The sequence below is a fragment of the Agrilus planipennis genome, unplaced genomic scaffold (assembly GCF_000699045.2).
Source record: "Agrilus planipennis isolate EAB-ADULT unplaced genomic scaffold, Apla_2.0 scaffold10, whole genome shotgun sequence".
NCBI lineage: Eukaryota > Metazoa > Arthropoda > Insecta > Coleoptera > Buprestidae > Agrilus > Agrilus planipennis.
In genome coordinates this window covers 2,282,200-2,308,277 of record NW_020442465.1, presented here as the reverse complement: position 1 = coordinate 2,308,277, position 26,078 = coordinate 2,282,200, and the positions used below count along the sequence as shown (strand labels likewise).

The following is a 26,078-nucleotide window of genomic DNA, read 5'->3' as shown; positions in this document are numbered from 1 at the left end:
ATAAAGGGAAGGGGCGTATCTCTAACTTCTTGAAACGAACAGTAGACGCGTGGCGGCTAATTTCCGTTTTCAGTTGAAGTTGGAACTTAATTTTCTAAATATTAACAGAAAAGATTTTTTTTTGACTTGTAGTTTTTTTTTATTGAATTTACTAACACCCCCTACCTTTTCTGGACACCTTATATATACAGCTACAAGAACAATAATAAGACTTACTTGATAATTCCGATAATATGGTGTGGTATGATTGTTAGGGGTGTCTCTCTCTTTTTTATGCTATACTTTGGTAGTGTGAATTTAAATTAGTAAACTCGGGATCAGAATTGGTAGCTCTGGTCTCGGTGGTCGTTTTTGCTGTTTCCTGATCGGCACAAGTTTGCGTTCAGGGCAGCACGGGCAGCACTGAACGAAAAAAATTGATTATTGTGATTAATCGGATTAATTGTTTGTAATCAATAATTTTAAAATAATTAAAAAGGTTATCGATCAATTGATTATTAATCGATTAATCGAATAATTAGACCTACCTCATTTATCGGCTATTTACAATATCTTTAGGCAATGTATCTATAAGGAAATACTGGATGCGCACTAATTCTGTTTGAAAATTGCATTTTCATGAATTGAATTTCCTCCATTACGTAGGCACTCCATCCATTCAACGAAAATGTAAAGATTTGAATAAAATCGTTAGGTTTGATAGTCAGGCAGTTTCAATTTCCAGAGCAATTTGTTTATTGATTCTTTTACCTGCTAGCTGTTCTCAATAAAATGGTTCGCTGTTTTTATGATTGAGTTTACTGACGCAATGATTTTGTTGCAGGGGATTCGGTAAACAAGGGTTCCAGTGCCAAGGTAAGCTACCGTTTTATTGTACAACCGTAAATTATATTGATAATTAAATTGGTTGACGTATTTAGGTATTTGCAACGTTCGGTATCAAGACTCCCAACGAACCCTGTAAACATTGTAGGCATTAAAATCAAAAAGCTTCACTGACCATAAGCAAAAAATTGACCACGACTTGCTATGGTCTTTTCGAATTCCTATACAACGTAAACTTTTGTCATGGAACTATCGATATTATATAAGGAGAATGAACTCATATGGGAAAGTTAATAACATTCTCCTGTCTAAAAATTTTCTCAAATAAGAACACGTTAATTTTCCGTAGGAACCGACGCGACTCAAGACGTAATGTAATAGTATTTATCGCAAATAAATGTAGTCCAAGATTTCAGAGCCCTCAGGCATTACTTATTTTCTGAGTAACAAAATTGGTGGGATAGAGAATAATGCTTCCCATCGGCGGTAATTTCTACCAGACGCTTAAAAGTTCGCAAAAACAAACAGGTGCAACTCAGTTACATGAAAGAAGTGCAACTTCTTTGCCAATCTCTATACCTTTATGTCGAATAAGTAATGATTGGTGAAAGAGAGAGTACGACAATTTTCAGGATTTTGATTGTGAAATAGTTCTTTATGTATCATGTTTAAAATGAAAACTCAGATTATAAGTAAAATTACTACTGTTTTTTTGCGAATTTTGAAGCGTCTAGCAGAAATTACTGCCACTGAAAAGTGCCTGGCAGTGTTGATTATTAATTTTTAATAATATTATGTGAAACACTATGTAAAAATTGGCACTCAGACTTTTAGAAGAACCGGTAATGTTCATACGTACTTTTAGCACCTGATATCTGCAAGTTAGCAGGTGTGCATTCGTTCAAAGTACATAGTAACACCCATTTTCTTACTCAGAAAATAAGTAATGTCTGGCAGCTCTGGGATCTTGCTCTAACGTGAGATAAGCAAGTAAACGTTTATAACCAATTTCCATGGAGATTACCGATTTTCTACCTGTAATATAATTTGGTGTCTTGCTTGAGCAAATTTTTGGCCACCGAAGTTCGTAGTCCTTGTGTCGTCTTCATGCTAAGAACACTACATGGCCGTCGTGAAAGCGTCATGATGTTTTTGATGGCTGTCATTTTCGATTGTTGGTATGGCTGAAATGACTCCAGTTTTGGTACTAGCTATTATTCGATGATATTAATGTTTTTTCTAAAGCAAAAACTATCCAACATGATTGATTTATATTTACTTCTTTTTGGTTTTCGAAATTTTTATGGAAAGAGTTTTTGGACCCTAATGGTTACCTACTCAAAGTAAGTTACTCAAATTTGAAACATGTGAACCAGACATTTTCATCTAAAACTAAATAACCTGTAATCGAGGATCAAGAATACCTGGAAAACTAAAGCCAATTGGGCAAAACATATTACTATTTCTAGTTTCAGAGATAAAAAACCCAAAAACTACTCCCAGCAATAAAATTACTGTTTACTTCTTTCTATTAACATTGTTTTCCAAATAATATCAACAAAGTGTTACTTTCGGGTAGATAATCGTAAGTGTCACAGTTCTGATAATGTATCGAATAACTCTCTAAGTTACACAAACTGTTTGCTGTAATCGATTGATTAAAGTTGACATTAGCTACAGTGGATTATGTTTTTTACAGAAATGTGCACAGGTAACAGAATGTCTTAGAATCATGTGACCATTTGAACTGTTTGCGATGGAATGAAATAAATCATTGATAAATTATTGATTAATTTCTATAAACTAGCTCATGCCATGGAAACTGCGCGTTACTTTCGGTATTATCTTTGTATAAATTCTTTCGCAGTAGGTACTAACTTTCGAACGTATTATTGCAAAAATGTATCAATAAATTACCGTCTTTATAATATAAATGATTCGATTGAACACTAAGAAGTTGATAGAAATGCGTCATATCTTAGTGTACGCATATTATAATTAGTTCGTCAAGATTCTTGTTAGCAATCGTTCTTGAAATCGTTTAATTAGCACTGGTTAAAGTGAGTTCATACCGGAAGTATCTGTTCTGTTCGGGTAAAAGTTTGATCTTGTTGGCTTTGTCGTAAGCAGTTTCATTTGATTCATGTAGTTCATGCCCATTTGCGACAGTAATGTCTCTAACGTTGCTCTCCAGCAACAAATGTTAAAGAAATTTGCAAAGAAGCTGAAATATGGTGTTGTTTCAGTGTGCAGCTTTGTAGTCCACAAGAGGTGCCATGAGTACGTTACCTTCACTTGTCCGGGGGTGGACAAAGGAGCCGACTCCGATGTAAGTCTTTATTAAGTACTTAAAACTAAATAAAAAACTACCTTAAATGTAATTTAATAAACATACATACAATTTAGACATCTTTTAGAAGTGAGTTATTTTATGATGAAACATTATTATTCTGAAAATTCATTTCTGAATTTTTTTACCCAATTTATTATTGACTTTCACAGTCATTATTATAATGTAGATGCATTATTTTAACTAACGGCTTCGATTTCCTAAGAAAAAAGAACTTCTCACAATGAAGAAAGCGACATTTTGAAGCATAATTTTGCCTTCCGGAAATCTGAATGATGTTCGTAGGACCCTGAAAAACGGAATAGATAAGTGAAAAGGCGTCGAACAGAAAAAACTATTTGATATTCAGAATGAGTAACTCCTCCAAATTCTCGTCAATAATAAACGTTTTTTAAAATGAATTGATGTGATGGAAATGTCATATCTCGTAGTTGTTATTCCATTCGAAACGACGAAATTGCAAAGTTCTTCGAAATCTATGTTTAAACTCAGTTTCGTGCTTGTTGTTTGAGCTGTTCGACATTTCTGTATAATTAATAAGAAAAACTCATGCATGCATACGTATCTAATTACATTAATATTACAATTTGGAAACACGCTATCGAATTATAGCAAAACGTTTCATATAAAAAACATCGTGAAAAAAGTGACTCTGAAGAATGATCTCAAACTGAAAGGATTTATTAAGTTTGGACTCCGCAAAATTTTAAATCGAATCATCGTTCGAACGATACAGTACCCCAATTTTAGGTTTCTTTTCTCAACTTTTCTCACTGAATTGCCGCTTAGAAAAAAAAATGTGTATTCGTAAGTATCCGTATGCTTTTTTATACAAAACGGCATATTACACTCATAATAAAAAGAATTTCTCCAATGTAAAGAAAATTCATTGACTGAAGTAAATGATTTGTTTATACATAATCAAAAAAATATTTTCTACAATCGAGTAAAGTAATTACTTAGTATACTTCATTTCCTTTCTCTAGCGATGTGTCCCTTCCAACATCTTGGATGCGCGCTGGCAAAATCGTAGGTAGGGAGAAAAAAGCTCATTATACTCTTGACTCTTGTTCATTAAACATACTTTTCATACAGTACCTGTCAAAAGTTTTGTTCAATCATGAATAGTAGTGCGAGTCGAAAACAACCGTTAAAGCCTTTAATGTCTTCAAATATAAATAAACATCTCGTTGATATTTTCAGTAGTAAATAGTACCAATAACAGTACATTTGAGCAATGCAATTNGTAATTTATAAAATGTAATGAATTTCTTAGTAGGTAACTATTGTTTTTTTTTATTTAAACGGATATTATACATATAATACTAATTTATTTTACACATTATTTAACATATTTAACACTTCAAACACTGAACTTGCAATATTATATCACCTGCACTTATCGACTTTTTACATTTCACTTCCTGACTGTTTACTAGTTAGCTGTATATTTATATTATGTTCAAACATTCTTCATGGTTCTTTTTTATAGAAAGCTCTCGAAATTCTTTTGTTACGCGGTCATGCATTTGTCGTTCAGCCTATGACTTATGACCCTGATTAGTTCGCCGACAAAATACCGTCGTTATAGATCAACCCTTTCGTCACCGCTATAACGGGCATCCTTGCTGCTTTATCAAATAATTCATAATGCTTAAGACTACTTGTTCACAAGAATAAGTGTCTCAAAAACTTTCAAAAATTGCACGAACCCCTATAAAATTGAATTGAAGTAAAACAGAAATAGAAATTTGAGAATACTTTGTATTAAGTAGAACTGGAGCCAGGAGGGTAACCATAACATTATGGGAAGGTTCCTGCTGCTGTTGTATATCTAAGTAGATAAGTACGTTAAAATGAGGAGTTGTTTTTGATAACGAAAGACTTATGCTGCCTTGTCTTAAAGAAAACCAAATCTCGCTAATATTCTTTGTTTTGAATTCATCTCGGAATATTTCTTTGGATTTCATGGGAATGAGAACAGCCTTAACAAGACTTTCTTCATTAATATTATTAATTTCAATCAAAAATTGACTCCGCGCCCATGCTTCTTGATTAAGATGTTCTGGGGAACGGTAACCTTCAAAACCCGTTAAATGGAACGTAAAGTCAAACAGGTCATGCGCGCAGTTTTACAAATGACTGCATTAATTATATTAGGCGCTTTTGCGAAGCCGTTTCAAAATGAGAATATCGAATTAAGATGATCAAAATGTGACGATGCCAGTGAAACACGCTCTTGATTGATTGATTCGTATTTATAGGGAAGGAAGAAAATGTGAATCAACCAGTTAGAAACGCGTTCAGCAGCCGTCATCTGATTTTGATCATTTCATTTTGATATACTGCGAAACAGCCTCGCGAAAGCGCCTGTTATAATAAATTATGTTAGGCAAAGCGCTCAATGTACTGTAGTAACCCTAAGGGGGGTATTCCCCTTCAATAGGGGAATGAAATTATTGTTGATCTGGTAATATGGTTTTCTAAGTGTAGTCTATGATAAAGGTGCTCGCTTATCACTTCTTATCGACGGCCTAGACGAACCGTATTCTATTCCTAGTGAAACAATACTTTTTAACTGTCTGTTTAATACAAGAGGCCCGGGAAATGCCGGGGAATAGGGACAGAACGAATAAGAGTACTTTACGCCTGGAGCATTTTCATCTGGAATATTTACGGAAAAAAGTTTAAAATGTCTAAATGGCTTGTTGGGATATTGCCGAGAGATACAGAACTGTGAACTTAATATGTAATAAGCAAAGTTATGAACTCTTTTACGAAGTTTACTATTCTAGTTTCAAAGTCCCTTGTGCACAACAGATTATTTACTACAGGAAATTTTCATAAGTTTGACACACAATTAAGAAAATTAATATAAAATTGAATGTATCAGAAAGTTACGAAGTTAACAAACCAAGCAAGTTACGCTTAGGTACTAACGATCAAATTGATATTAAGAAGTCAAATAAATACAGAGTTAGTCGGTAAAGTCGATTACAACGCGATTTCTGTCCTGCAAAGGGTGCCTGGAAGTCATCTCCCGTAAGCTCTTTCAGAAATTATGTAACAACTCGTTGAATGGCGTAAAAATCTTGTGATTCTTCAGGCATTTCTTGAGCTTTGGAGATGGGAAAATGTTCTTCAGACTGACATTGGCGCTGAACGATGATTGCGGCGATATTGCAACTGATAACAGGGTTCCGAGGCAGGTAGGCGATATGGGGTTGACCGTTGTCTTGAGAGAGCTTTTAACAATGGGCAAACTCCGGCCGATTTAGCAGATTCCTTACTTTGCTCACATATTGGGGTCAAATCATTTGTTGAAGGGTGTCCAGATCGCTTCATGTATTCAAAAGCCTCCTGTCTATTCTTGAACTCACTGAACCACCAGGAAATCTAGGCACTTAACAGGGCATCTTGTTTGTAAGGCTCCTTAACTAAACCAAGGATGCCTAGATGAAAGCAAAATTTAATTGTGTAGTCCTGCTCCAGGGAACACTCCATTTTTGACATTTTCTGCCGTGAAAAAAGCTCAAAGGCGACTTTTTCGTCACTTATGATTTTGGCTGCATCAAAGCTCGGACGCCGGGAAACACAGTACATAATGGCGACTTGTGCGCCGTACATCGGTCAATCTCATTACTTTACGGAGAAACCCTGTATATTTTTTGTTGTTCTAGTATTTAAAAGATTCTATTTAATTTTGCGAGGGGAGGTGGAGACTTTTATTATTTCAACTAACACACTCAAAAAATTAATTATGAACAAATTTCTGTTTATTCAACTAATTGAAATCGTCTGACACATTTGAAAAACATGAACAAAAGGTTATTGTTCTGTGGACCAGTATTTTGGCATACATCCTACCTTAATTGTGTTATTATCTTTAGTATCAGGCTCCTTATTTCCTCGTTTTTTATTCTATCTGTTTTTACTGCTACAAAAGGGTTTTAATTTAAGCTCAAATGAGAAAACGGAGCATTTCAAAGGAGCTGAAATGAACGACCAAATTAACAAGTTGCAAGTGCAATTTACCCTTAGGCGTTCTGCTGGGTTTTTATTTATTTAGAAGCCGTTCTAGATGCAATGAGAATGCCGGTTCATTCATTTTGTTTTTTAATAACTCTGCTACAGGGATGATAACGTCCTTTTAAATAAACAGGTATATATTCTCCTATGACAATTGCTAAGTTGTTTTATCGTATAATTTCAAAGAAAATTTTAAAAAAGCGAAGTGTCTGTCGGTTCGCTAAATAGAATCACAGAAATTAAATTAATTGGAATAATAAAGTGCATAACAATTAAGAATATGGGTTGTTCTAGTTTTAGAGAAATGCGAAGATTAGCTCAGGATAGGAAAGAGTGGAGGTGCATGTCCAACCAGTCTTAGGACTAACGACTTTATGATCATGATAACAGTAAATAAAAGGCACAGGGAAAATGTACAATTCATAGAGAAAACGTAGTACGTAGCAGACAATACATCTAAATTAAAATGAGAAACTAATGAAAAATAAAAATGAAAATTTTCTTAAATTTATTTTATTTTGCATCCAATATACTTTTGAGGCACCTGATCCACAAGTGAACTCCTACGTCGTACCAGTCTAAGTTCTTTTTTTTTGTTTTTGTGGAAGAGGGGAAATCTTCAAAAGACACCCAGTTGTCCGCACGACTGGGTAGTAGCCGATTCCCGAAGAAGGTGTCCTCGGACCTATCGACTAAAACCCCTCTACCTCAGGCCGTTATACGACTTATCGGTCCTATTCAGACGACCAGTCTAACTTTAAAGCATCCGTATATATAGTTTCAGTTATTGTAAATAATATTAACCGAGCGGCATGGCCTAAAGGTTTAGACCATTGCTTAGCATTCGGGAGGACGCCGGTTCGATTCCGGGTCCGTCTTCGTTGGTCCAAGTTTTTCTGTGGTTTCCTTGGATCACTTAGGCAAATACTGAGGCAGTAATATTCCACAGATAATCTTTCATTCTGTCTTCATTTCGTCCGTCTCATCATTCTCACCCGAACCGCCACCCACCCATTCCCACGATTCCTGAAAGCAGGCTGTAGAGGGCCTTCCGCCCTACCTTCCGGCGTAGAATGAAACACCCAAAAGTTTTTTTTAACTAATTTTAAGATGAATATCTTCGATATTTATGAGATTTCTGCATATTCAGAGAGATGGCGGTAATATACAAGATCTGTTCAAAAGATATCGCGAATTTTGTGTTTTTTCAAAAATTATTTATTTATTTATGAAGATCTATTTTGTCCCCTTCAAAGTAATCCCCACCAGATATTATACACTTGTGCCGACGTTTTTTTCAATCCTCGAAGCATTTTTGTGATCTTATTCAGCTCCACCGTCGATGCCGTCTTTATCTTCTCAATCGCAGCGTAGCGTTGTCCTTTCATTGGCCTCCTCAGTTTCGGGAACAAGAAAAAGTCACAGGGGGCGAGATCTGGGGAATATGATGGCTGTGGCATTATTAATTTGACCAAAAATTCGCGCACAAGCAACGATGTGTGAACCGGAGCGTTATCATGGTGCAAAAGCCAATTTTTGTTCTTCCAAAAATTGGGGTGTTTCTAGCGTATTGCTTCACGTAAATTGCACATAACTTGCAGGTAATAATACTTATTAACCTTTATACTATGTGGCAAGAACTCATGATGCAAGAAAACCGTAAGCACAATCTTGACATTCGACCTAACTTGGCGCCCTTTTTTCCGTTTTGACTCGTGCGGCAGCTTCCATTTGAGTGACCGTGCTTTGGTATCCACGTCATAACCATAAACCCATGATTCGCCACCGGTTATAACCCTGTGGAGTAAATTCGGGTCGTTGAGTCCAACAGTTCCTTAGTAATGTTAATGTGTTCCCACACTTAATTTTGTTTTTTACACAAAATTTGATACAGATTCTTTGATACAGTTTTTGGAATAGGCAAAAATCGAAGCCAAGCCAAAACACGTGCAAATAAATTAGCTGTTAAAAATTAACTGATCATTCAGCTTGGCCGAACTTTTCGTTATAAGTGAGAAACATGAGTACCAACATAACGCCATAAAAAGATCAAAAATCGAATATGCGTAACCCGCGGAAACTCGCTATACTTTTTGAATAGACTTCGTACACACACGATACTTACGAAAACTTTGTCTGCACGAAAAGATCCAAAATTAACTGTTTAATAAGACAGAGGAACTGATAATAATGTTAATATTTAAATCTGCAATTTTCGCGAAACGTTGCCAAACTCAATGTTCAACTGTTTATTGCTTCATGCTACCACAATGGGAACTTTGGCGTATCAGAATTGTTATAACGTAATTAAGGTAACAAATACTTCTGCTAATGAAGTCTGAACGGTCCATTAGGCCAGGATAATTACGGTTGATATTGCCCCCGTTAGAATTAATGTAATTTGGGTTCACTTCGTGAAATACAATGTTAAAAATGTGGAATACTGATATATAGATTAAATTGCGATTTCAAAAAATTGTAGCTAAATTACTTCTGAAGGTGCCAGGTTACATTGAAAAACAGCTTTTGAGATAAAGGGCTAGTTAGAAATATATTACAAACACAAACAGGAGTAAAGAGGGGTAGAGGTGGACATAGACTGATTGTAAATAGTTAAGGAAGTGGAAAAAGATTGATATCATCGAAATTGTTTAAAAAGTTATACTTTCATAGAAGCGTTATCACAATCAAAGATTACTATATATGTACAAAAATGAAACCGCCACGTCATTTACATTTTTTATTACAACTATTAATCAAATTACCTATTCGGTAACCAAACGAAATAATCTGCTACATGATGAAGAAAAGTTATTACATCGTGTGACAAGTCGTTAGTTACGATTGTCAAAAATCATGAACTGGGCTTTAAATTGCTTCTACTTTAGTCATATTCTCAATATTTGGCGCCCAGTGACTATCAAAGGTTCGCAAAACTCTAAGGATACATGAATCTAATGAAGAGAAAAATGCCAAAACTGAAACTTATTTTGAAAGGCTAAACAAATCATATTTAGCAGCGCTTGAATGATTGTATCGTGGAAATTCATGATCATAGAGCGTCAGTCCTAAGACTGGTTGGACACGCATCTCCACTCTTTGCAATCGTGAGATAATCTTCGCATTTCCCTAAAACTATAACAACCCATATCCTTAACTATTTGCGAACAGTAATTTAATCGAGGTCTACCTCTACTCCTCCTAACTTTCCATTCTGCCTCTAATATGTCTTTGACTAGATCTTTATGTCTTAGGTGTCCTACTAACCTATCTCGCCTATTTCTTATTGACTTCCAAAGAGTCCTCTGTTCTCTTATTCTTTCTAATACCTCTTCATTTCTAACCTTTCTTTTCCGCCGCACTCACTGTCCATGTTTCGCGCGAGCATATCAGTGACTTCTTTTTATTGAAGGCGATCGACCTTACACCGTACTGACTTATCTGACTTCCTAGATACCTAAAATCGGCCACTTCTTCCAATTTTTTGTCTCCTATCTTTATATTCACTCTTTCTCTACTTTTTCTTCCCCTGTATACTTACCAGTATTTTTATCTTACCTTTATTTATTTTCATACAGTACTGTTTTGTCAGTACCGCCTCCATTTTATTTAAAGCTATCTCTCTCCTTGTTAGATGCTAATATTGCTATATCATCTGAAAATTAAAGCATACTATTCTTTTGCTCCTCTATATCTATTCCTACAGTTGTACTGTCTTTAATGATGTTGATCACGTCTTCGATGTATAGATTAAAAAGTAGCGGTGACATTCTGCCAAAACAATGCGTTTTTATATTAGTTTCGGGACTTTTCGATCTATATGACATATTTGTGGTTTGCTTGCATAGCTCATTTCAACGAAATCTCACAATCATAGGCAGAAAAACTAAAAAACAAATTTGTCTTGCTTTTTAATTGTTATATCTTCTATTTTCTTAATTTAACAGAAAAAAGGTAAACGACAGGAAATATTATTTAATTCCACAGACTCGCAAATTTTATTTTTGTTTAAAAATCTCAGGACGCCGAAGAGAGATGAAAACCCTACTGGGAAAAAATTGATACGTAGATTCAATCACAAGTTGAAAGCACTTAACGTTTTGTAAACAAGCATACAAGAAAGCAATGAATACCGTTTTAGTATTCAAACGAATTCCTGGCAGAGAACGTATTTTCATTTTCTTCGAAAATTTCGCTTGAAGCTGTTTCAATAGTTGATCATCCATTACCGGGCAAAAGCTTTACGCTGTGCAAACAATGCAAACAGAAAAAAAAACGGTTAGGTCAATAATAATGTATGATGAGGATTTGAGGATAACACTAAACGAAGTGAACTTTTCCAATGCTTCAACAAAGGATACTGGGTGGCACTTGGCTAAGGATGTATGACAGGAGTAGGTATATGTATTTCGCAGTCAACGCAGTACATAATAAAGAGAGGATAGCGCAGGGTCGAGTCGCCTTCAATAAAAAGAAGTCACTTCTATGCTCGCGAACGGTTAATTTAGAAATTCGAAAAAGGTTGTTAAAGGTGTATGTTTGGAGCACGGNGATCGTTAACCTTGTAGGTCGGTTGGTCGTGGTTGTTGTTGTCACCTCTCGTAGTTTAGTGGTCAGAACATTGGTGCGTAAAGCCAAAGGTCCCGGGTTCGATTCCCGACGGGGGTGTGACAACAGCAACAATTTTTCCCTCATTAATTTGAGGTAGCGTGTAGTGGGTAAAAAATTCAGAAATGAATTTTCAGAATAATATTTCATATTAAACTAACTCACTTCTAAAAGATATCTAAATTATATGTATGTTTAATCATAGTATATTCAGTATATAGTTACATTAGTTCGACGGATCGTTAACCTTGTAGGTCGGTTGGTCGTGGTTGTTGTTGTCACCTCTCGTAGTTTAGTGGTCAGAACATTGGTGCGTAAAGCCAAAGGTCCCGGGTTCGATTCCCGACGGGGGTGTGACAACAGCAACAATTTTTCCCTCATTAATTTGAGGTAGCGTGTAGTGGGTAAAAAATTCAGAAATGAATTTTCAGAATAATATTTCATATTAAACTAACTCACTTCTAAAAGATATCTAAATTATATGTATGTTTAATCATAGTATATTCAGTATATAGTTACATTAGTTCGACGGATCGTTAACCTTGTAGGTCGGTTGGTCGTGGTTGTTGTTGTCACCTCTCGTAGTTTAGTGGTCAGAACATTGGTGCGTAAAGCCAAAGGTCCCGGGTTCGATTCCCGACGGGGGTGTGACAACAGCAACAATTTTTCCCTCATTAATTTGAGGTAGCGTGTAGTGGGTAAAAAATTCAGAAATGAATTTTCAGAATAATATTTCATATTAAACTAACTCACTTCTAAAAGATATCTAAATTATATGTATGTTTAATCATAGTATATTCAGTATATAGTTACATTAGTTCGACGGATCGTTAACCTTGTAGGTCGGTTGGTCGTGGTTGTTGTTGTCACCTCTCGTAGTTTAGTGGTCAGAACATTGGTGCGTAAAGCCAAAGGTCCCGGGTTCGATTCCCGACGGGGGTGTGACAACAGCAACAATTTTTCCCTCATTAATTTGAGGTAGCGTGTAGTGGGTAAAAAATTCAGAAATGAATTTTCAGAATAATATTTCATATTAAACTAACTCACTTCTAAAAGATATCTAAATTATATGTATGTTTAATCATAGTATATTCAGTATATAGTTACATTAGTTCGACGGATCGTTAACCTTGTAGGTCGGTTGGTCGTGGTTGTTGTTGTCACCTCTCGTAGTTTAGTGGTCAGAACATTGGTGCGTAAAGCCAAAGGTCCCGGGTTCGATTCCCGACGGGGGTGTGACAACAGCAACAATTTTTCCCTCATTAATTTGAGGTAGCGTGTAGTGGGTAAAAAATTCAGAAATGAATTTTCAGAATAATATTTCATATTAAACTAACTCACTTCTAAAAGATATCTAAATTATATGTATGTTTAATCATAGTATATTCAGTATATAGTTACATTAGTTCGACGGATCGTTAACCTTGTAGGTCGGTTGGTCGTGGTTGTTGTTGTCACCTCTCGTAGTTTAGTGGTCAGAACATTGGTGCGTAAAGCCAAAGGTCCCGGGTTCGATTCCCGACGGGGGTGTGACAACAGCAACAATTTTTCCCTCATTAATTTGAGGTAGCGTGTAGTGGGTAAAAAATTCAGAAATGAATTTTCAGAATAATATTTCATATTAAACTAACTCACTTCTAAAAGATATCTAAATTATATGTATGTTTAATCATAGTATATTCAGTATATAGTTACATTAGTTCGACGGATCGTTAACCTTGTAGGTCGGTTGGTCGTGGTTGTTGTTGTCACCTCTCGTAGTTTAGTGGTCAGAACATTGGTGCGTAAAGCCAAAGGTCCCGGGTTCGATTCCCGACGGGGGTGTGACAACAGCAACAATTTTTCCCTCATTAATTTGAGGTAGCGTGTAGTGGGTAAAAAATTCAGAAATGAATTTTCAGAATAATATTTCATATTAAACTAACTCACTTCTAAAAGATATCTAAATTATATGTATGTTTAATCATAGTATATTCAGTATATAGTTACATTAGTTCGACGGATCGTTAACCTTGTAGGTCGGTTGGTCGTGGTTGTTGTTGTCACCTCTCGTAGTTTAGTGGTCAGAACATTGGTGCGTAAAGCCAAAGGTCCCGGGTTCGATTCCCGACGGGGGTGTGACAACAGCAACAATTTTTCCCTCATTAATTTGAGGTAGCGTGTAGTGGGTAAAAAATTCAGAAATGAATTTTCAGAATAATATTTCATATTAAACTAACTCACTTCTAAAAGATATCTAAATTATATGTATGTTTAATCATAGTATATTCAGTATATAGTTACATTAGTTCGACGGATCGTTAACCTTGTAGGTCGGTTGGTCGTGGTTGTTGTTGTCACCTCTCGTAGTTTAGTGGTCAGAACATTGGTGCGTAAAGCCAAAGGTCCCGGGTTCGATTCCCGACGGGGGTGTGACAACAGCAACAATTTTTCCCTCATTAATTTGAGGTAGCGTGTAGTGGGTAAAAAATTCAGAAATGAATTTTCAGAATAATATTTCATATTAAACTAACTCACTTCTAAAAGATATCTAAATTATATGTATGTTTAATCATAGTATATTCAGTATATAGTTACATTAGTTCGACGGATCGTTAACCTTGTAGGTCGGTTGGTCGTGGTTGTTGTTGTCACCTCTCGTAGTTTAGTGGTCAGAACATTGGTGCGTAAAGCCAAAGGTCCCGGGTTCGATTCCCGACGGGGGTGTGACAACAGCAACAATTTTTCCCTCATTAATTTGAGGTAGCGTGTAGTGGGTAAAAAATTCAGAAATGAATTTTCAGAATAATATTTCATATTAAACTAACTCACTTCTAAAAGATATCTAAATTATATGTATGTTTAATCATAGTATATTCAGTATATAGTTACATTAGTTCGACGGATCGTTAACCTTGTAGGTCGGTTGGTCGTGGTTGTTGTTGTCACCTCTCGTAGTTTAGTGGTCAGAACATTGGTGCGTAAAGCCAAAGGTCCCGGGTTCGATTCCCGACGGGGGTGTGACAACAGCAACAATTTTTCCCTCATTAATTTGAGGTAGCGTGTAGTGGGTAAAAAATTCAGAAATGAATTTTCAGAATAATATTTCATATTAAACTAACTCACTTCTAAAAGATATCTAAATTATATGTATGTTTAATCATAGTATATTCAGTATATAGTTACATTAGTTCGACGGATCGTTAACCTTGTAGGTCGGTTGGTCGTGGTTGTTGTTGTCACCTCTCGTAGTTTAGTGGTCAGAACATTGGTGCGTAAAGCCAAAGGTCCCGGGTTCGATTCCCGACGGGGGTGTGACAACAGCAACAATTTTTCCCTCATTAATTTGAGGTAGCGTGTAGTGGGTAAAAAATTCAGAAATGAATTTTCAGAATAATATTTCATATTAAACTAACTCACTTCTAAAAGATATCTAAATTATATGTATGTTTAATCATAGTATATTCAGTATATAGTTACATTAGTTCGACGGATCGTTAACCTTGTAGGTCGGTTGGTCGTGGTTGTTGTTGTCACCTCTCGTAGTTTAGTGGTCAGAACATTGGTGCGTAAAGCCAAAGGTCCCGGGTTCGATTCCCGACGGGGGTGTGACAACAGCAACAATTTTTCCCTCATTAATTTGAGGTAGCGTGTAGTGGGTAAAAAATTCAGAAATGAATTTTCAGAATAATATTTCATATTAAACTAACTCACTTCTAAAAGATATCTAAATTATATGTATGTTTAATCATAGTATATTCAGTATATAGTTACATTAGTTCGACGGATCGTTAACCTTGTAGGTCGGTTGGTCGTGGTTGTTGTTGTCACCTCTCGTAGTTTAGTGGTCAGAACATTGGTGCGTAAAGCCAAAGGTCCCGGGTTCGATTCCCGACGGGGGTGTGACAACAGCAACAATTTTTCCCTCATTAATTTGAGGTAGCGTGTAGTGGGTAAAAAATTCAGAAATGAATTTTCAGAATAATATTTCATATTAAACTAACTCACTTCTAAAAGATATCTAAATTATATGTATGTTTAATCATAGTATATTCAGTATATAGTTACATTAGTTCGACGGATCGTTAACCTTGTAGGTCGGTTGGTCGTGGTTGTTGTTGTCACCTCTCGTAGTTTAGTGGTCAGAACATTGGTGCGTAAAGCCAAAGGTCCCGGGTTCGATTCCCGACGGGGGTGTGACAACAGCAACAATTTTTCCCTCATTAATTTGAGGTAGCGTGTAGTGGGTAAAAAATTCAGAAATGAATTTTCAGAATAATATTTCATATTAAACTAACTCACTTCTAAAAGATATCTAAATTATATGTATGTTTAATCATAGTATATTCAGTATATAGTTACATTAGTTCGACGGATCGTTAACCTTGTAGGTCGGTTGGTCGTGGTTGTTGTTGTCACCTCTCGTAGTTTAGTGGTCAGAACATTGGTGCGTAAAGCCAAAGGTCCCGGGTTCGATTCCCGACGGGGGTGTGACAACAGCAACAATTTTTCCCTCATTAATTTGAGGTAGCGTGTAGTGGGTAAAAAATTCAGAAATGAATTTTCAGAATAATATTTCATATTAAACTAACTCACTTCTAAAAGATATCTAAATTATATGTATGTTTAATCATAGTATATTCAGTATATAGTTACATTAGTTCGACGGATCGTTAACCTTGTAGGTCGGTTGGTCGTGGTTGTTGTTGTCACCTCTCGTAGTTTAGTGGTCAGAACATTGGTGCGTAAAGCCAAAGGTCCCGGGTTCGATTCCCGACGGGGGTGTGACAACAGCAACAATTTTTCCCTCATTAATTTGAGGTAGCGTGTAGTGGGTAAAAAATTCAGAAATGAATTTTCAGAATAATATTTCATATTAAACTAACTCACTTCTAAAAGATATCTAAATTATATGTATGTTTAATCATAGTATATTCAGTATATAGTTACATTAGTTCGACGGATCGTTAACCTTGTAGGTCGGTTGGTCGTGGTTGTTGTTGTCACCTCTCGTAGTTTAGTGGTCAGAACATTGGTGCGTAAAGCCAAAGGTCCCGGGTTCGATTCCCGACGGGGGTGTGACAACAGCAACAATTTTTCCCTCATTAATTTGAGGTAGCGTGTAGTGGGTAAAAAATTCAGAAATGAATTTTCAGAATAATATTTCATATTAAACTAACTCACTTCTAAAAGATATCTAAATTATATGTATGTTTAATCATAGTATATTCAGTATATAGTTACATTAGTTCGACGGATCGTTAACCTTGTAGGTCGGTTGGTCGTGGTTGTTGTTGTCACCTCTCGTAGTTTAGTGGTCAGAACATTGGTGCGTAAAGCCAAAGGTCCCGGGTTCGATTCCCGACGGGGGTGTGACAACAGCAACAATTTTTCCCTCATTAATTTGAGGTAGCGTGTAGTGGGTAAAAAATTCAGAAATGAATTTTCAGAATAATATTTCATATTAAACTAACTCACTTCTAAAAGATATCTAAATTATATGTATGTTTAATCATAGTATATTCAGTATATAGTTACATTAGTTCGACGGATCGTTAACCTTGTAGGTCGGTTGGTCGTGGTTGTTGTTGTCACCTCTCGTAGTTTAGTGGTCAGAACATTGGTGCGTAAAGCCAAAGGTCCCGGGTTCGATTCCCGACGGGGGTGTGACAACAGCAACAATTTTTCCCTCATTAATTTGAGGTAGCGTGTAGTGGGTAAAAAATTCAGAAATGAATTTTCAGAATAATATTTCATATTAAACTAACTCACTTCTAAAAGATATCTAAATTATATGTATGTTTAATCATAGTATATTCAGTATATAGTTACATTAGTTCGACGGATCGTTAACCTTGTAGGTCGGTTGGTCGTGGTTGTTGTTGTCACCTCTCGTAGTTTAGTGGTCAGAACATTGGTGCGTAAAGCCAAAGGTCCCGGGTTCGATTCCCGACGGGGGTGTGACAACAGCAACAATTTTTCCCTCATTAATTTGAGGTAGCGTGTAGTGGGTAAAAAATTCAGAAATGAATTTTCAGAATAATATTTCATATTAAACTAACTCACTTCTAAAAGATATCTAAATTATATGTATGTTTAATCATAGTATATTCAGTATATAGTTACATTAGTTCGACGGATCGTTAACCTTGTAGGTCGGTTGGTCGTGGTTGTTGTTGTCACCTCTCGTAGTTTAGTGGTCAGAACATTGGTGCGTAAAGCCAAAGGTCCCGGGTTCGATTCCCGGCGGGGGTGTGACAACAGCAACAATTTTTCCCTCATTAATTTGAGGTAGCGTGTAGTGGGTAAAAAATTCATAAATGAATTTTCAGAATAATATTTCATATAATTTAATATATTTATCATTGTCATTCGGTAAAGATGTCAAATAAAAATTGGATCATCATCATCATCATAGATTACAAATCACTTGAGAAAGAAACCACTATCCCTTTACAAACATCACTTTCCTTCAATGCACAAAAACACAATAACTTTCTCAACACGTTTTACTCTCATTTTAATATACATATTATGTACACGCCTTCCAACATTCACCCACTGTTTGTTCTACTTTAATAATCGTTGCCATCCATTCTATAGCAACACGTTTCCTCGTTAAACATCTAATTTGTAATTTAAATCACTTTTTGTTTTTTGCGGCAAATTACAATTCCGGCAGTGTCATTCACGTTCTCCCTTACCTTCCTCCTTCGTTATTTTTCCACCGAATGTGGGTTCCGTTTTTGAATAGTATACATATACCTTTACATTGTGCAGTCACGATTAGCATAAATTTTTTGAAAGGGGACACAGTTCATTTCATCATCATAAGGTCGTCAGTCCTAAGACTGGTTGGACACGCACCTCAACTCTTTCCTATCCTCATCTAATATTAGCATTACCCTAAAATTAGAACATCCCACATCCATAACTATTTGCGAACAGTAATCCAATCTAGGTCTACCTTCAACTACTCTTAACTCCTGTTTCTGCCTCTAATATGACTCTGACCAGATCTTCATGCCTGAGAAGGTGTTCTACTAACCTATCTCGCCTAGTTTTTGTTGACTTCCATAGAGTCCTCTGTTTTCCTATTCTTTCTAATACCTCTTCATTTCTAATCTTCTCTATTCACGGTATCCTCATCATTCGCCTGTAAAACCACATTTCAAACGCTTGTAACCTTTTCTTTTCCGCAGCGCCAACCGTCCATATTTCGCACCCGTACAGTGCCGCGCTCTAAACGTACACCTTAAACAATCTGCTTGAAATTTCTAAATTAATCGTTCGCGAGCATTTTTCTTTCTTTTGGGTGTTTCATTCCCACCAGCCAGTAATGATGGTGGGCGGGCAGTCCCTCCGGACTACTCCGGAAGGTGGGGCGGGAGGCCTTCTTCAGCCTGCTTTCAGGAATTGTGGGAATGGGTGGGTAGTGGTTCGGGTGATAAACATGAAACAGACGAAATGAAGACAGAAGAAAATGAAAGATTATCTGTGGAATATTACTGCCTCAGCATTTGTCTAGGTGATCCAAGGAAACCACAGAAAAATTTGGACCAAGGCAGACGGACCCGGAATCGAACCGGCGTCCTCCCGAATGCTATGCAATGGTCTAGACCTCTAGGCCATGCCGCTCGGTCGGGAGCATAGATGTGACTTCTTCTTATTGAAGGCGACTCGACCCTGCGCTATCCTCTGCTTTATATCCCTACCACTCCTTCCATCCTTATCTGACCTCTTAGATACCTAAAATAGGGTACTTCTTCTAATGTTTCGTCTCCTATCTCTATATTCGCTCTTTCCCTACTTTTCCTTCCATTGCATACCAGTATTTTTGTTTTACTTATATTTATTTTCATACAATACTATTTAAAGCTATCTCTAACTCCTAGATGCTAATACTGCTATATAATATGCAAATGTTGATCACGTCTTGGATGTATAGATTAAAAAGCAGCGGTAACAGTGTGCATCCTTGTCTAACTTCCTTCTTAATACTTACTTCTCTACGTTGCTGCTCCAGCTCTATAACTTTTTGTTGCTCTTTATACAAACTGTATCACTCTTTTATCTCTGTAATTCGTCCCCACATTTTTATGTATATTTAACATCTTGTCCCATTTGACATTGTCAAAAGCTTTCCAGTTCATATATATATGATGTTATGGAAAACCCCGACTTTTCTGATAAGTTGCAATATATACGTACACTTTACATAGCTGCTATTGATGTTTTCGTTACTCAGACAGTAGATCAAAATCGCAACGAATTGTGCATTTACGTGCATTAATTCTTTCCATCTTCATCTGTATGTAGTAAGTATATACTGAATATTTGATGAGTATGAAGTTTTCTTCCGATCCCTGAAGCGACACAATGTGACACCACGCTCAACCACACTCTCCGCAGTCTGATATGACACGTGCTTGTTCTGCCGAGAGGCGTTGTGATTAATTGCTCTGCACACAAATTCCACCATCTCCAAGACATCATAATTAATTACCTTTACTGTACAATACCAACTTGGCCTATTTCTCACTATTTTGAGCGAGTGGGCACTATTATTGTAGTATACAATATATAAAAATGATTTATTTTCGTCTTTTATTCTGCAGATGTTAAAGTCATTTATTACACTTTATTTATTTGATTCAAGACCAAAAACGTTCTCTAATAATGAGTAGAAAGAAGGTATTAGATATAGCGCACTGCGGATTTTCATCGTAAAGGTACAGGTAAATTTTCTTTCAGGAATTTTTTTTTTAAAATGTCACCAAAAACAGCTTGACATTTATTAAAAGTTTATCTAATAAAATAATACGCAACTGATTTCTCGAAAACTACGATTTTGACGAAATTCAAAGGGTATGGGTGTTTTGAATCGACGATTCGGTCCCATTTCTAGGAGCAACCATTTTTATGTCCCTTTAATAATAACAGCAGATCATATGGCAGGTAATTTAACCACGGAGAATACTAAATGCAAAAAACTGATAAAATGCAAATCGCAAATGCAATGATATGTAAGGGAAAAGTCGAATATAAAGGTAGGAGACGACAAATTAGAAGAAGTGGCCGATTTTAGGTATCTAGGAAGTCAGATAAGTCAGGACGGAAGGGGTAGTAGGGATATAAAGCAGAGGATACCGCAGGGTCGAGTCGACTTCAATAAAATGAAGTCACTTCTATGCTAGCGAACGATTAATTTAGAAAATCGAAAAAGATTGTTAAAGTTATATGGAGAATGGCGCTGTACGGGTGCGAAACATGGACAGTGGGCGCGGCGCAAAAGAAACGGTTAGAAGCGTTCGAAATGTGGTGTTATAGGCGAATGATGAAGATACCGCGGATAGAGAAGGTTAGAAATGAAGAGGTGTTAGAAAGAGTAGGAGAACAGAGGACTGTATGGAAGTCAATAAGAAAGAGGCGAGATGGGTTGGTAGGATACCTTCTCAGGCATGAAGGTCTAGTTAGAGGCATATTAGAGACAGAATCGGAAGTTAGGAGGGGTAGAGGTAGATCTAGATTAGATTACTGTTCGCAGATAGTTGAGGATATAGGTTGTTGTAGTTTTAGGGAAATGCGAAGATTAGTTCAGGATTGGAAAGACTGGAAGTACGTGTCCAACCAGTCTTAGGACTGACGAGCTTATGATGATGATGACGAAATATAATTAAGATGAATCTGTTTTCATATTAGAATAAGGTATAAATATTGAGGGGTAATCTTCTGGTACATGTAAATCATAATAAACATATTAATATTATCATTATATCACTAATGTGATTACACAAATGGAAGAAATGTAGGAAAGCGCCGGTTAATGGACGGGTAATTTCTGCTTAAAAGCATTGCGAAGTGAGCCATAAGCCCGTAAAATGATTATTAATTGCTCCTCACAAATTCAAGTTCCTTTGAAATTTATTCATATAAATAACGACAGACGACGACGGGAAATTAGCAGGTAGGGTTGTAACGGAACCCCATCTCTTACATTAGAAACTCAATCGTAAGTCATTACAGTTATTTAAGATGATTTTCTTGTAATCCGTAGAACACATAACAATGAATATATTTAACAAGTAACATCATCTCACACAGGTGTAGATAGCATTATGTTTCAAGAGGGAGAAGTTGGCTAAAAACATTTAACAATAGATATTGTACTTGAGGCAATGACGTAACTAACGTGTCTGGCGGATATTGTGACGTCGCGTCGCCCCAAAAATGAAAACTGTTAAAAATTAACAAAAATTCGACTTTTTAACTAAAACAAATGAGAGTCAATAAAAATTGAATTACAATATTATGATAATCATAGTAGGTTCCTACACCAGTACCGGCCTTAACCTTCATGGCGGCGATGGACGATTTTGTGAACACCCCTTGTAAAGCCAGAGCTGTTGAAATTTGAAAAAGAAATACTAATTTATTTATTAAACCAGCTGCGTCCATCCAAATTTGGACGATAGTGCATAGAACTTACTATTTCAATAATTGTATAATTCATGCTTTAAACGCACAACATTAAAAATGTAGTGGTTATACGACGGAAGGTCCAAAAGTTCGCGGATTGGAAGTGTTGGAAAATAAATAAAAATACAAAAAATAAAATTTTTCCTTTTCAATATAATTCCAAATAAGGTCAACACCTTTATTAGATCTCGAAATTAACTTCTCGATACTATCAAAAAAAATTTTTTGTCGTTGCCTTCAGAATGGGCCGAAACAGCTTCTTTGACGTCATTGTCATTGGAAAATTTTTGTCCCCTGTGCTTCTTTTTCAAATTTGGGAATAAATAAAAATCGCCGGGAGCCAAGTCTGGACTAGAAGGTGGGTGAACTAGAGATTCGAATCCTTATTTGTTTAGAGCAGCCGTAGCAACTCTGCACTTGTAAACTGGCGCATTATCCTGCAGGAGCACCATACATTTCGTTAATTTTCTCTTCTTCTTTCCTTGATGGCGGCCTTTATCTTTTTCAGTATTGAAGCATAGTAGTCTCCAGTAATTATGGTACCATTTTCTCTGTAATCTACAAGCAAAATTCCTTCACAATCCTTAAAAACTGTAGCCATCAAATTTCCAGCCGATTCTGACGCCTTAAACTTCTTAGGGGGTGGTGTATTCTTTTTGTGCCATTGCATCGATTCCCGTTTGGACTCAAGTTCGAAGTAATGAACCCAGGTTTCATCTCAGGTAACAATCTTCTCCAAAACCGGACTAAGTTCGTCGCCACACAGTTCCCAAAAAATGCTACATGCGTCCGCTCGCTGTTCTTCTTGGTACCCATCTTGCACTGACTTTAGTGATACCAAGATGATCCTGTAAAATTCTTTAATTTGTGGTATCTGTCACTCCAACTAATGTCGATAACTTCTTATTTTTGAGATGAGCATCTTCTAATATTAATTTTTCGGCTTTTTAGATGATGTTCGACGTGGTGGCCCCAATCGGCCGTCCTGAGCGGAGATCGTCTTCAATTGACTCTCGACCATATTTAAATTGCCCATGCTACTTAATATAAATTATAGTTTAACGTAAATTATAGTTTTGCTAGGACAGTGATCACTGTAAACGGCTTCCACTTCGCTCATTATAGTCTGAGCTGCCTTTCCTTGCTTTGTCAGGAACTTTATCACGGTGCGATGTTCAGTTTTTTCCATCGTTGCGATTTTCTTCTGAATTGACTTATTTTTTGAAAGGTGATAACACGTAAACGAATAATGATATAGACTTAAAATTTCACTTATATACTAATGATGAATCCTTAATTCGCGAGGTGTACAGTGAGAATTGTTAACTCCGCCCCTTCCCTTTCATTCCGCAAACTTATGGACCTCCCCTCGTAGCATATTAGTAGCATGTATGCAGCCAACTATACACCCATGTATGGACATTTAAAACCGCCTAGTACTTTGCAATTACTTAGTCAAAATAGCCGGTTTTTAATTGAAGTCTTTTATTAAAAGAAAACATCCTGGGATCGAATGTAGGGCTAGCCAACCTTCCATCATTTAATTGTGTATTTGCAATCAAATAATGTACACCCAGTGTAGGCCTTTACCGACGTCACTGACTGGTGATAAGATTTAAATTAATTGACACGAGTGACGATAAAAGAATAAAATGTTTTATGTATAAATATTATCAGTATCTATCTCCTTTTCTCTTTTCTGAACTTGGCTGATATAGGTATTGAACATAAATTTTAAATACACAGAAGTACAGTGAAACAAATTTCCTGTAGGAGTATTTATTTATTTTCTAGTTTTGAGAAAAATTAATTAATTTAAAGTTATACTTTAGAAAGGACTTTACATTTATATTTCAAAATCACAGTGGATTGAAAATTAAATTGACAGCAAAAAAGAAAATGCTAACAGCCACAAAAGCAGACAGACATTGAAGGAGAGAGAAGTAGCAAAATAATTAAGTTGAATAAGACTTAAACCTCACCTGTCTAAGAGAAGTTATTTCTCAGGAAATAAGAAACTTCGAGGAGATAAGACTGCGGACCATTGAAACATGAACGCTATTGTCGATCTGTTGTTATATGGGTAATGAAACAAAATTAATAATAGCGTGAAATTATATATGACAGCAGCATTAATGGCAACTTCTAGTAATGAAAAAAAAAAAATAAAGGAAATGGAATATTCTTGTTATCTTTTTAATAAATCGGTGAAAACAATCTGTTTTTTACGCAGCTACGATATAGGCAGGTACTAGATTTTTAATAAACAAATGTCATTTCTCTTCAAAAAAAAAGAAAAATAGGAAGAGGGTCTAATATCAGATAATTCTTGAAGATCTTCNAAAAAATTATTAAAAGTTTATGTTTGGAGCGTGGCACTGCACGGGTGCGAAATATAGACGGTGGACGCGGCGGAAAGGAAAAGGTTACAAGCGTTCGAAATGTGGTGTTACAGACGAATGATGAGGATACCGTGGATAGATCAGGTTAGAAATGAAGAAAAATTAGAAAGAATAGGAGAACAGGGCACTCTGTGACCTAGATTAAATTATTGTTCGCAAATAGTTAAGGATGTGGGTTATTCTAGTTTTAGGGAAAATCGAAGATTAGCTCATGATAGGAAAGAATGGAGGTGCGTGTCCAAACAGTCTTGGGACTGAGGACCTTATGATGATGATTAAAATAACCAATATATAGTCTCTATGTACATAAAAGTGTTTAACTACATAATAAATTTTAAGTTTTAACTCATTTGCAATTGTTTATTTCGTTTGTATAATCGAACACTCAGGCATAATAAAAAACGGTTTCCGCAAACAAAGATTTTTCAATATAAAAAGGTTCATTTCAATCCCGTTTATCCCTAAAGAAAGACATAAAGAATACAAAGGAATAAATAAAATAAATCAAAAAGATGCTCACTTTAACCAACACAAAACACTCCGTACACAAGCATGGCCCACTACTAATGTGGGCAATCTCGCGTTGATAATGCACACATTAGAAAGGGGTTAAGCACGTGTCCGCAGTTAACAAGTTTTATGGTAATTAGAGAGAGGCTCTTTTTGGTTAATTTAATTATTTCTTTACCAGAGTCTCCATTTCCTACTTTAAAACAAGACAATTTATTACCGCTTTAGATGATACTGGGTATGACGTAAGAATTCACCAAAAAAGAATATTACTGAAGGGATGACAAAAAGGGTTGAAGCATTGTGCGGAGAAAACGTGTTAAATGCTCTTGTCAAACTAATAAAACACAGTGAAGCTACTGTAAGTGCAGCATCATTAATTTGTAATTAGAAAATTCTAATGATATCTTTAATGTTTTCAACTCCATTATAGATTTAAAGGAATAATTTTATTATTATCAAAAGGTAATACCCTTTTAATCTTTTCAACCATTTCTTATGGATATTACGTGTGATTTCCCATTGAATGAAAATAGAATAGAAAAGAGATGGAAGAAGCTGTAATGATGGCGCACGGTGAGGAAATATGTATTTTGACCTGATTTAATGACAAAAGAGATCTATTTCAGAAAATTGAAAGAAGAAAATGTATGCACCTAATACACTATTTCCAAATTGCTACTAAGTATACTTCGTTTACTTTCTGAAGCGATGTGACCTTCAGTTTGACCGGCGCAAAGTAGAAAAGAACAGCACTAGGCCAGGAAAGGAAGGAGACATCTCTCGGCCAAACTTTTAACCGGTGAGGAGCGTATAATCCGTACAGTACTGCACGGAAAAATTGACCATTTTATCCACTACAATTGCATTGCTCAAATGTGCTGTTATTGGTACCA

The 26,078-nt window shown here is 36.0% G+C and overlaps 1 protein-coding gene across 3 annotated transcripts in view; it reads left to right on the top strand.

Annotated features, from left to right (window-relative positions):
* LOC108734078 (protein kinase C, brain isozyme) overlaps positions 1-26,078 on the top strand; it is a 145,760-nt gene that overhangs the window by 50,048 nt on the left and 69,634 nt on the right. For 2 of the 3 annotated variants that reach the window (XM_018465473.2, XM_025981044.1), the window contains one exon: positions 3,072-3,154. In XM_018465473.2, coding sequence (XP_018320975.2) covers positions 3,072-3,154 — 83 coding nt within the window. Of the gene's footprint in view, positions 1-828; positions 856-3,071; positions 3,155-26,078 lie in introns of those variants that run through there. The other variant, XM_025981045.1, reaches the window with a different exon arrangement.